Source organism: Juglans regia, chromosome 13 (assembly GCF_001411555.2).
Source record: "Juglans regia cultivar Chandler chromosome 13, Walnut 2.0, whole genome shotgun sequence".
NCBI lineage: Eukaryota > Viridiplantae > Streptophyta > Magnoliopsida > Fagales > Juglandaceae > Juglans > Juglans regia.
The window spans coordinates 33961920-33974443 of NC_049913.1; the positions used below are offsets into that span (position 1 = coordinate 33961920).

The window sequence follows — 12524 nt, forward strand, 5'->3', positions numbered from 1 at the left end:
TAATTGTATTCACTCTAAAATCATACTTTTTACAAAACAGCATTGCTGTTTATATACAGATGTTCCCATAATAGATGGGATTATAAGAATAAAAGGAAATTACAAGATTACAATAAATGTAAAAGATTACAATGTATATAAAGGAAAGAATAAACTTTTATATGGAAACAAAGTAATAGAGGCATTGCCAACTGTCCAGTGTGTTGTTGTCTTTCCAAACTTGCAAATTCATGGTCTTGGGCAGCTGTGCATGATTTGCATTTAGATCTCCATCCGAGGCTGAATTGGAGGTAGAGATCAAGCCTCCATCTTTGTTGATTGAGTCTACTGTTGAAGATCTTCTAACATCCCCTGCAAGCTGATGGGTGAGGTAGTCACTCTCAGCTTGTCTCTTAATAGTAGGAACCTTGTTGAAGTAAGTCCCTTAGTAAATATGTCAGCCACTTGATCAAGTGTAGGGAGATACATGGTTGTAATGTCTCTGTTGACAACCTTTTCTCGAATGAAATGGTAGTCTACTTCTATGTGTTTAGTCCTTGCATGAAACACTGGATTGGTTGCCAATGATAGGGCCCCTAAAGTGTCACACCAGAGAGTAGGGGCTGTAGCTATAGACACTTGAAGTTCCTTCAAAAGCATTCTGAGCCAATATAACTAAATTATGGTGAGTGCAAGAGATCAGTATTCAGCTTCTGTACTGGATTTAGAGACCACATATTGCTTCTTAGCACTCCAGTTGATTAAACAAGGGCAAGATATATGGCATAGCTAGTTGTTGACCTTCTGTCATCTGGGTTCCTAGCAGGCATTGAGAGTGAATGAGCCTTTGGTGAATAACAATCCATGGTTGAGTGAGCCTTTGAGGTCTCTTCATACTCTCTTGGCTGCTGTCCAGTGGGCAGTTGTGGGATTGTGCATAAACTGACATAACTGGTTGACTGTGTAGGTTATGTTTGGTCTTTGTTAGAGTGAGATATTGCAAGGCCCCAACAAGTTGTCTGTATTCAGTAGCATTTTGCAAGGGATCACCATGATGCTCAAATAGCTGAGAACGTGCTGGAATAGGTGTTTTTGCATCTATCATCTTGAATCGAGATAGAAGGTCTAGTGTGTACTTGGACTTGGAAAGCAGCATGCCATTAGTCAGATTTTGAGCATGTATTCCAAGAAAGAAACTGAGAGAACCAAGGTCTTTCATTGCAAAATGTTGCTTGTCATTGCTGCAACATTATTTCCTGTGAGGATTATATCATCTACATACACTAACAAACACATGTGTATGTCAAAACAATGATAAACAAAGAGGGAACAATCCACTTTAGATTCTTGGAAACTAAGACCAATCAAAGTGGTGGCAAGCTTGTTGAACCAGGCACGATGGGCCTGTTTAAGACCACAGATGGACTTGTGCAACTTGCAAACATGATGAGGATATCTTTGATCTTTAAAACTAGCTGGCTGTTCCATGTAAACTTCCTCTTCAAGTGTGCCATGCAGGAAAGCATTGGAGACATCAAGTTGTCTTAAGGGCCAATTATAACGAACAACTATGGCTAAGATTGTTTTGATGGTTGAAACCTTGACTACTGGACTGAATGTTTCAGTGTAGTCAATCCCATCTTTTTGTTCATACCCTTTGGCTACGAGTCTAGCCTTGAACCTGTCTAAGGAGCCATCATCTTTCTGTTTAATTTTGAAAACCCACTTATTGTGAATAACATTCTTGGTAGTAGGTCTTGGACACAAGGTCCAGGTGTGATTGGACAAAAGAGCATTAAACTCCTCTTGCATGGCTCGAAACCAGTGAGGGGACTTGATGGCTTGTGAATAAAGATGGGGTGTTATGGGTAGATTGGTGTTGGATGTCACAGAGTTCAAAGCCATGAGAGGATGTTTGGTAGAGGAATAGACCTTGTAATTAGAGAATGTTTTTGCTTTCCTAGAGCCATCCATGGACCTGGTAGCCATAGGATGTGTTGCAACAACAATGGGCTCAAGAAGTGTTGCAGTAGTGTCTGCTACAGTAGGGATTGCTATGACTTCTGCTTCACATGTTTCAGGTATGGAACATGCTGTGGATACCATTGGTTCCTCGAATTGAGGTGGTTTTGGAAGAGGATTAGAAATGGAAGGCATTGTGGTTCAGTGGGTGATGAAACAGTGAGAGTGTTTTCAGAACCTTGTGTTGATACAATGTGGTAAACAGGTAAGATAACATCATTTGAGTGTAAAGTGCAAACTTGTTGAGGAAGATCTCTTGCAGAAGACTTTTGTAGAGATGGTTTCCAATATTGAGCAGGGAAAGAATGCTCATCAAAGATGATATTTCTACTGATAAGAATTTTTCCTGTCATGGGATCAAGACATCTATATCCTCGATAGTTTGAACAATACCCTATGAAAATGCACTTTTTGGACCTGAACATAAGCTTATGAGTGTTGTAAGGTTTGAGAAGGGGATAACAAACACAGCCAAAGACTTTGAGCAGGGAATAATCAGGAGCTTTGTTGAGTAGCTTGGTGTATGGACAATTATTTTTGAACACAAGACTTGGCAGTCTGTTTATGAGATACATTGAGGCATTAAAAGCATCTACCCAATTGGTATTTGGCAATTTGGACTATGCTAGGAGAGCAATACCCATCTCAACTATGTGCTTCTGTTTCCTTTCAGTAAGGCCATTTTACTGTGCAGTATAGGGACATGATATGAGTTGGTGAATGCCATTTGCAGTGAGGAATTGTTTAAATTGAGTAGAAAGAAATTCACCTCCACTATCAGATTGAAAAGATTTAATTTTCTTAGACAGTAGGTTTTCAGCCTGGCATTTAAACTTCACAAAGCACTCAAATGTTTTAGATTTTGTCTTGAGAGGATAAATCCAAGTAAACCTAGAGAAATTGTCAATAAAAACAACATAGTATTTAAAACCAGTTGTAGACAATATAGGAGAAGTCCATAGATCAAAATGTATTATTTCCAAAGGTTCATTGGTTACATTCATAGAATTTGAAAAAGGATGCCTCACACAAGATCAACTATTTAGTGGACTGACTAATAGGGATGTGAGCATATTTTCTGACTTTATCTAAGACAAGGGAAGCAGGATGTCCTAGTCTACGATGCCAAACAGTGGCAGTTGCTGTTATTCTAAGGAAGCTGGTAAACTTCTTGACTTTATTGGTGGACTTGGAGAGATTAATTGCATAAAGGCCATCTCTACTTGGTCCTTGCATAAGAATCTGCCCTGTGAGTTGTCCTTCACAAAAAAATGAGTGTCAGTTAGTTTAAACCAACAATCATTATCAACACAAAATTTCTGAATAGAAAGTAAGTTTCCTGCAACATTAGGACAGTGAAGAATATTTTTGAACTTGAAAGGTTTTTGAGAATGAAAAAAGGTTGAGGAACCAGTGTTTAGGATAGATAAACCTAAACCATTGCCCATAGCAACTTCTTCATCACCCTTGAATTGTTCTTGAAGTGTAAGGTTGTCCAAATCTGCAGTAACATGATTATTTGCCCCACTGTCAGCAAACCAAGGTTCTTCTTCAGGTTCAACAGAGTTCATTCTTGCAGCCCTTGCAACTAGCTGCGAAGGAGGATGCCTCCCTTGATAGGAATAATTCATCCTATGGTAACAGTCTAGTGCTTGATGTCCAGTCTTCCCACAGATTTGATAGTGAGCCCGCTGATTTGTTTCACTCTTGAATCTATTTCCTTATGGTTTCTTAGAGTGAAAATTTTGCCTTTGCTGTCCAGAATTATGTCCTTTATAATTGGACGTTTTGGACTTTTGTGAGTAAAGAGCAAAATTACCTGACTCATTTGTTTGTTGGTGTTGTTGATTTCTAATGAGAATCTCATGGTTCAAAAGCTCAGCTTGAAAATCTTCAAAAGACATAACAGACTCTCGAGTGGCAAAATGAAATGATGTGATAAAGGCAGTGTAATTGGGATTGAGTCCTCCCAAGATATAGGAAATAAGATCATCATCATCCACTGCCTTACCTGTTGCAGTAAGTTGATCAGCAAGGATTTTGGCTTGTCCTAGGTATTGAGTATAGGTTTGTGATCCCTAGCTCAAGGATTGAAGCTGTCTTTTTAGATAGGCTACTCTGGACCTGAATTGTGAGGCAAATCTTGTTGCCAAGGAGGTCCACACTTGTCTAGAAGTGTATAAGCCATAGACAGATGACAACACATTGTCTGACAACAGGGTGGTATTGAACCAACTAAGAAGGTATTGATCCTTCTTTTTCCATGATAAAAAAATGGATTGATCTTAGTTGACAAGTTTCCTGAAGCATCAGCAAGAAACTTTGGTGGACATGGCTGAGTGCCATCAACAATGCCCATGAGATCATGATTGCATAACACAGGTAAAAACTGTGATACCTAGTTCAAATAGTTGTTACCATCTAGTTTGATAGAGATAAAATGAGTGATGCTTGGTAGTGATTGACCAGAATTCGACATGATGATATAGAAGTTAGAAAGCAAGAAAATGTGTTAACCCCAGAGGGCCTCTGATACCATGCAAAAATAGACTAAAGGGTAACAGAATTGTATTCACTCTAAAATCATACTATTTACAAAACAACATTGCTGCTTATATATAAATGTTCCCATAATAGATGAGAGATTATAAGAATAAAAGGAAATTACAAGATTACAATAAATGTAAAAGATTACAATGTATATAAAGGAAAGAATAAACTTTTATATGGAAACAAAGTAATAGAGGCATTGTCAACTGTCCAGTGTGTTGTTGTCTTTCCAAACTTGCAGATTCGTGGTCTTGGATAGCTGTGCATGATTTGCATTCAGATCTCCATCAGAGGCTGAATTGGAGGCAGAGATCAAGCCTCCATCTTTGTTGATTGAGTCTGCTATTGAAAATCTTCTAACATCTTCCTCTACCGTCACAACAGTTGGTCTTGAAAGTATGAGGAACCAAGTCGTGAAACCATTAGATCATGACGGCAGATGATGAGCTAGCTAGTCCATGGCCAATACATACATTATGATCTTCACCAGTTGATCAAATTTATTACTTGTACGTACATATATATATATATATATATGTATCTCTCCTATTTTTTCATGTTTAATGTGTCAATTTTCTTGCCGCGCACCTTCATTTTCTTTTTTATAATAAGAGTCCATTATCAATAGAAATTATATATACCTTAAAGAAATCTTTTAAATGATCATGTTATCTTTCATTCTTTTTTTGTTATCAATATTACTTAATTAGATATTTTATATATTACGTACCCTTTCTTTTATGGATTTTACTTTGTTACATATGTTAATATATATTATATTCATATATACATATATATTTTGAGTTGTGTATATTATATATACACATACTAATTTAATTGGCAAGTTTTCTGACCAACCCAACATGAGGTTTGAATTGTTGTTTTTCCATCCATTTTATTGTCCCTGATCTTGCCCTATGCATGGATTAGCTAGGCAGGTTTCCTCCCTAGTTACATACTTGCTTTTGAGGTTTGAATCGTTTTCAATTAAGCATATATAAATAATACTTGAAGATTTGAAATAGAAGATCCATCCTAGATGCAGTACTAAGCTATTTATAGTTAATTATAAGCTTGTGAAAAGAAAAAAACACCTACCTAATTATCGAAGCAAGGACTTTAAGCATACAAGTGGGCCCATTGTATTAATTACTATATATATCATTGATCGTGGCCTAATTAAGAACACCTACCTAATTATTATTGAATATTGCACGCTACGTTCACTTAACTTCTGAAAGGACTGTTCTGTCACATGTATGATATTGATTTGGAACATTACGTGCAAACTGGTGAATTTCCTTCTCCTGGCCTGTCAATCATCCGTAAATCGTAATGTTTGAAATATGATATTACGTACGTACACAAGCAATATTCGGATTGATCTGAATAAAATATTACACACATGCACATGAAATCCATGCATGCAATACGAAGGGATGGGAAATTGAAATAAATAATATTACATGATGGTCATGAGACACCTACGTAACGATCGATCAGCATGATATAATACATCCGGCAGCTTTGATCTAGTCTCAAATATGCATGTTGCGGTACTCATATTCAGCCACGATCCAAGTTTATGTCGTGGTCGCAACCAAATTAATTGTTTGAGTTATGCAAAGTAGAAAATTTTCCAAAATTGTAATTAATTAAATGAAAATAACGTCATAGAATTTCGAGTGTTAATTCGATCAATGATCATACGTTTGATCATTCCAAATTAATACCGAATGCTGGAACTTAACTAATATTGAACAAGTAAATTAAAACGCCAAGATTAATCCCGAAGTTTATTCATTGGGCTATACCAACAAATTGTTTTTACATTATCACTGGTGAATTTTTTTAAAGGAAAGAACCTACGTCCTACGTACCAACTTAAAAATATAATAACTCATCAAATTATATAAATATATATATATATATATATTAATATATATACTGAATCATATCCGACTTTGCAAAAGTGTGATGTCAGTCCGGCCCACTGATGATTCATAGTGACATTCCCGGCCATTTTCTGAGTATCGATTATTCAAAAGGCCAGTGAAAACCATCCCATTATTGCTGCCTAAAATTAGCATCTACTTGCCAAGAATAAACATATATAGGCCAGATGCTGTTCTACCATCTAATTGCCAAGAATAAACATAATTTGTGCATAAATTATATTTTTGTGATCTGATTTGTTCCATTTTGGAGATGTTTTGTACTCTGATATGATATGATGTGATTTCTGAAAATCTCTGCATGACATTACCACGGGTATAAAACTGTGGCCCCAATTTAGGTTGGTACTAACTTTTCTATTTCTGGTGCACCTACTGCGGAAGCAAACTGATTTTCTTCGTGGTATTTTCTGTGTGCACACTTGGGACTCCGAGAATAATAAGTAGAAGATTCATATTCAGTTTCTCCTTGGTTTGTCGTCGGGGTTTATACAACCCTACCACGAGGGTTAAACATGGTCTCTGCTATGCCAAAGGAAATTTGAATAAGAATATTTTTGAACTTTCGTCTGATATTTTTGATAACATGTTCTGACTTTGCATTTTGAAAATAAAAAGTGTTTTGTTGTTCATTCTGAATTCTATAAATGTTCATGTTTGCATGCTAGTATATGTTTTCTGCTGACTAAGTTGTTTATAACTCACCTCTTATCTCCACACTATTTCTCAGATAATTTTGATAGTTTAGTTGGAGAACAAGAGTATGAAGTTTTAAAAAGCTAGGTGTGATAATCGTAGAGATATAAGTATCATTTGGTACAAGTACTTATTCGGTCATATTTAGTAGAACTATAGTTTTCCGTTATTTTGGTATGTTAAGTTATGGATATTTTTTAGTTTTTGGTGACTTTTTAATTGATTTTATTGAGGATTTTCTTTAGTGTCCTTATGAAGGAACATGGATATTTGTGTTGAATATTTTACGAAATTTCTGGATTATATATAATTGTGCTATTGGAGAGGATATTCAGTATTAGGAGCTAACTCTCTGGATCTCCGAGTTCGGGTCGTCAGATATTGACTTCTAATCATAAGCCTCAAATTCAATCATCCATATATATATATATATATATATATATATATATATATATATATACATACAAAAGAAAATTTATTGTATGCTTCTTTATCATCTAATGGTGATGAATGTGCCACATACCACTTAATATGATAAAAATAAGATGAGAGTGTGGTGTATAATATTACTCATATATATATATATGATGCATGCAATATATTTTTATTGGGACGGATGTGAAATTAAATTACGACTTTGATCTAGCCTCCAAGATGTGTTGCTGTCATCACAAACCAAATTATTTAATTACTCTTAATTAGAAAATTTACTTGTACGTACTGCACTATCAAAATATTATATTATATATGAACTTGGAACTTCAAATACATGCATTTGCCATGAAAAACTTTGCAACGATAATATCATGTTAAAATTACATCTTTTATTTACGATATTTGTAGTACTGTATCCGTTGAAAATGCTTGGGATCGCTGGAGCTCCGGCTCCAATTTTTTTTTTCTTTTTTATTTTATTTTATTTTATTTTTTTACTTTATGATTAAGAAAGTGTTGTTTAATAATAATGTGAATTTTATTTTATTTTTAAATATTTAAAAGTGTTACGAAAATGACATGAAAAAAAAAACTTAAAGTGTTTTTCACACCATTTAAAAAAGAAAAAAATTCATAATATTATTATAACATAATTTCTTAATGATCACTAAGGAAAAAAAAAACTAAAAAAGAAAAGTAGGAGCGGGAGCTCCTAGCAGGATCCCCCAATGGGATCCCTAGCATTGTCCATCATGTTATAATTTATTAATTAGTTTTTTTTTATTTACCCAAAGTTATTTATTAAGCTCTTTTTTTTTTTGAATAAACCTCGTTCCATTCATATTAATCAGTCATTACAAGCCATATCAAAAGCAATCAAACTTGAGATAAAAACAGGACATTCTTCTATCCAACATGTTAATTTTCCTATGTTTAAAGCAAACTTTGCCAACCTATGAGCAATCATATTGCCATCTCTTCGAACAAATAGAATCTTCCAGTGCAACAACTCTTTCAAGCTACTCTTCACATCTTCCACCACCTGTCCATACCATGTCCAGCACATCACATTCTCTTTCACAGTATTAATTATTACAAGTGCATCACCTTCAAAAATCACTTTGTTAAAACCCATCTCTTTACAGACTTCAATTGTTCTTCTCAGGGCAATGGCTTCAACTACCACTGCTTTGGTTTTCATTCTCTGTGGTTCACTATAAGCGGCCATGACCTCCCTTTTATTGTTTCTGATGATAATCCACAGTCCAACAATACCATTTTGCTCATCTATTGCCGCATCAAAATTAGCTTTCAACCAACCATCTTCAGGTTTCTTCCACTGTTTAATGACAGAAACAGGGCACCCACCACTTGAGTTAGCTTTCTTACACTTCAAAGCATTTCTAAACCCATCCAAGGAATGAATGGCCCCTTCATAAACCTGTGCAGGACTAGAAAAAACATTTTCAAAAACATATTTATTTCTTCTATTCCAAATACCCTTGAGAATCATCGCCACTTCCTCTAACAGTCCAGAGTTCATTTTCATACAGAGCCTATCCCATAGATCCATAAAATCCACTACCATAACACTCCACTTCTGTACACCACTCCCCTTACAGGCCCATACATCATTCACAGCTGTGCATTGCCATAAAGCATGTAAAATTGTCTCACTTTCAGACTTGCAAATCGGGCACATATCATCTTTCCCAACTTTTTTCTTAAGGAGCAAGGCATTTGTAGGAAGAGAATTGGTGCATGCCCTCCATAAGAAATGTTTTGTAGCCCCTGATATGTTTAAATTCCACAAATTTCTCCATTTGGCAGCTTCTTTCACCCCACCCAAACCCTCGCCTTCTTCTCTTCTCCTTATGTCCCTTGCCATGTGGTATGCACTTTTGACACTAAAATTTCCATCGTTTCTATGAATCCAGATCATCTTGTCCTCCCCTTCTCTTGTGCCAATCGGCAAACTGCATATCATCTCAGCCTCCTCTTCTCCAAAGTGATCTCTAATCAATTTCTCATTCCACACCTTTAATTTTGAAATGATTAAATCTGAGACCTTTGCCTCAATCCCTAGAGAAGAGACTCGAGATTGAACAAAGTAAGATGATGGTTTAGGTAACCACTTGTGTTTCCAGATTTTAATACTCCTTCCATTGCCCACACGCCATACTACCCCCTCTTTAATAATCTCTTTTGCTGCCCACACACTTCTTCATATAAAAGATGGAGCATTGCCCACCTTTGCATCCAAAATACTACCATCTCTATAGTATTTACTACTATACACCTGTGCTACTAGGGATGTGGGGTCATTTAAAAACCTCCAAACATGTTTACCTAACAAGGCCATGTTGAAGTCCTCCAGGCTTCTAAAACCCAACCCACCACTGTTTTGGATTAAACCTTCTTGCATGCCTTGGATTAAATTATAGTTAGTAATTAGTGAATTTAAATGTAATTGTGTTATTTTAAAACACTGTAAATTATCTCTTTTATTTATTTATTTATTGACCTGACTTCTTGATTTTATTTAGTTTGGATTAAAACATTGTAAATTATAGTTTGGATTGAGAAATACTCTCAACTCATCTTATCTTATCATTACAAATTTTACAAATTTTCACATAAAATACAATAAACAATTCAATATTTTCAAATTCAAAAAAATAATAATAATATTAAAAAATAATATTCTAACAATATTTTATTCGACTTTTAACTTTCTTCTCAACTCATCTCATCTCAACTTTTAATTTTTCACTTGAGTCCACATTGATCATGTCTCGAGCATGCCGCCTTGATCTGCAGCCAATTAGTTTTGGATTGAGAAATGATCTCATTACTATTCACAAATTTCAACTCACAAATCTCACTATTATTCACAAACCATCTCAACTCATCTCATCTCGTCTCTTAATCTAAGCAGGGACTGAGTCTTCTCATAAAAAAAATCCATTAATTAATTACGTACCTATTCAACACACGGCATGATCCCTCCACATCATGATCTAATTAACATAAAATGATAGAATTATTCAAAATAATATTGATTGATATTCTAAACATTTTTCCATAGCTCTAATATTAGTATAATATGTATATATGGTCCATATTTGGGTTTTAATTTCCTTTATGCCTCCATCCAATAAATGATCAGCATCTATATATATATGAGAAGTCTTGCAAGAGATCACCAAAACAAACACTTTTAGAATCAAAGATTTTCTTGGAAAAACAATGGGTTTGCGTAAGATGTTCTTGGAATTAGTGACATGTGTTGCTGTGATATTATCGGGAATGCGGTGGGTGCCGCTGCTGTAGCCATTTCAAATAGCCAAGCCTAACTGCGAGGATCGATGTGGAGACGTTGAAATTCCATATCCATTTGGTACAACTAAAGGTTGCTACCTAAATGAGGATTTCTTCATGAGATGTAACGATCCGTCCGGCCATCCTCCTGAACTAATAGCCGATATAAATTTGACTGTCACAAAGATTTCCATGGACGATGAGCTTGACATCTTGATGTATATAGCCCATCAGTGTTACGAGAATGGTGTGCTTGGGTATAACAACAATCCCTGGCTCAACTACCCGGCTTTCACAGTTTCCAACACCAAAAACAAGTTCTTCACCATCGGTTGTGACACTTACGCCTACCTCAATGCTTTCTGAAACAATGAACGGTTCTCCATAGGCTGCATGTCTATATGTCGAAGTCTTCAAAATGTCAAAAATGGATCTTGCACTGGGATTGAGTGTTGCCAGGTTGAAATCCCGCCCAAAGGGACAGAAGAACTTTACCTTGGATGCTTGTAGCTATCGCAATCACACAAATGTCTCTGAATTCAATCCTTCCAGCTTTGTTTTTGTGACTAGACAAGAAGAGTTCGATTTCTCCTCTCATTATCTTAAAAGCCTGCGAGAGAAAGAGACCTATCCAATGGTTCTTGATTGGGCAATCGGTGATGAAAAGTGTGAAACTGCTCAAAACAAGCCAGATTATGTATGTGGAGGGAACAACTCATGTGATAATCCCCCAGACACGGTCACTGGGTATTGTCGCAGGTGCAAAGAAGGTTATGACGGAAACCCATACCTCCCTCATTGTAAAATTGCTAAGAATTGAGAATTGAGAAACTGAAGATATGGAAGAGAATTGGAAAACAGAGGATGTGAAAGAGAGAGCTTTGTTTCTTCTCATTAGACGAATGAAAAATGACTTGATGAATGTTAAACTATACAAAGTATCCTATTTATACAACTTGAGATACAATCAAGTAGGTTATTCTGAGGCTAACTAACTTAACTGTCAAGTTGGATGAGGCTAACTAATTAGAATGTCAAGCTGGATTAGGAATTAATAAAGTCCCTTGTTTGGCTTATCGGGATTTCCTTTCCAATTCCTTGATATGGTTTTCTATATTCCATCACTCATGGTTGCCAAGGTACGTACGTATGAGTTGCACATGCATTGAACAAAAGCTTCTGCAAAATCTGAAGGAATACTAAACAACTTTTATATAGAATAAAACTTTTGTTGGGCTTTTGCAAAATCTGGATCAATAGTCTGCAATAGAAGATGAACGCTTGCATCAAATTATTGACGATCGAATTGTCAACGATGGCAATATTAATGCGATAGATGAAGTTGCTAAAATTGCAAGATGGTGCTTAAGTGTAAAAGGGGAGGATAGGTTAATTATGAAGGAAGTGGCAATGGAGCTAAAGGATTGAGAATTATGGGAAAACATCCGTGGGTAAAGGATGATCTCTATAAGGAAGAGACTGAATACTTGCTTGGGGCACCAACACAATGTTTCAACATTGATATCAACAATGGTTCTTCTTCTACGATCACAATAGTTGGGTTTG

The 12524-nt window shown here is 35.7% G+C and overlaps 2 protein-coding genes across 2 annotated transcripts; both read right to left on the bottom strand.

The window, feature by feature from the left end:
* Positions 1-724: 724 nt before the first annotated feature.
* On the bottom strand, positions 725-1198 carry LOC109010826 (uncharacterized mitochondrial protein AtMg00810-like). Its single transcript, XM_018991744.2, has one exon. The coding sequence runs from the start codon at positions 1196-1198 to the stop codon at positions 725-727; it is 474 nt and encodes a 157-aa protein (XP_018847289.2).
* Positions 1199-8484: 7286 nt separating this feature from the next.
* Positions 8485-9525, bottom strand: LOC109010825. Its single transcript, XM_018991743.1, has one exon. It carries the CDS (start codon positions 9523-9525, stop codon positions 8485-8487), a length of 1041 nt encoding a protein of 346 aa, XP_018847288.1.
* Between the last annotated feature and the right edge of the window lie 2999 nt (positions 9526-12524).

What these genes read in the sequence shown, in the direction of transcription:
- LOC109010826 (XM_018991744.2), bottom strand. Translation starts at nt 1,198, where the DNA reads ATGAAAGACCTTGGTTCTCTCAGTTTCTTTCTTGGAATACATGCTCAA.
- LOC109010825 (XM_018991743.1), bottom strand. Translation starts at nt 9,525, where the DNA reads ATGGCAAGGGACATAAGGAGAAGAGAAGAAGGCGAGGGTTTGGGTGGG.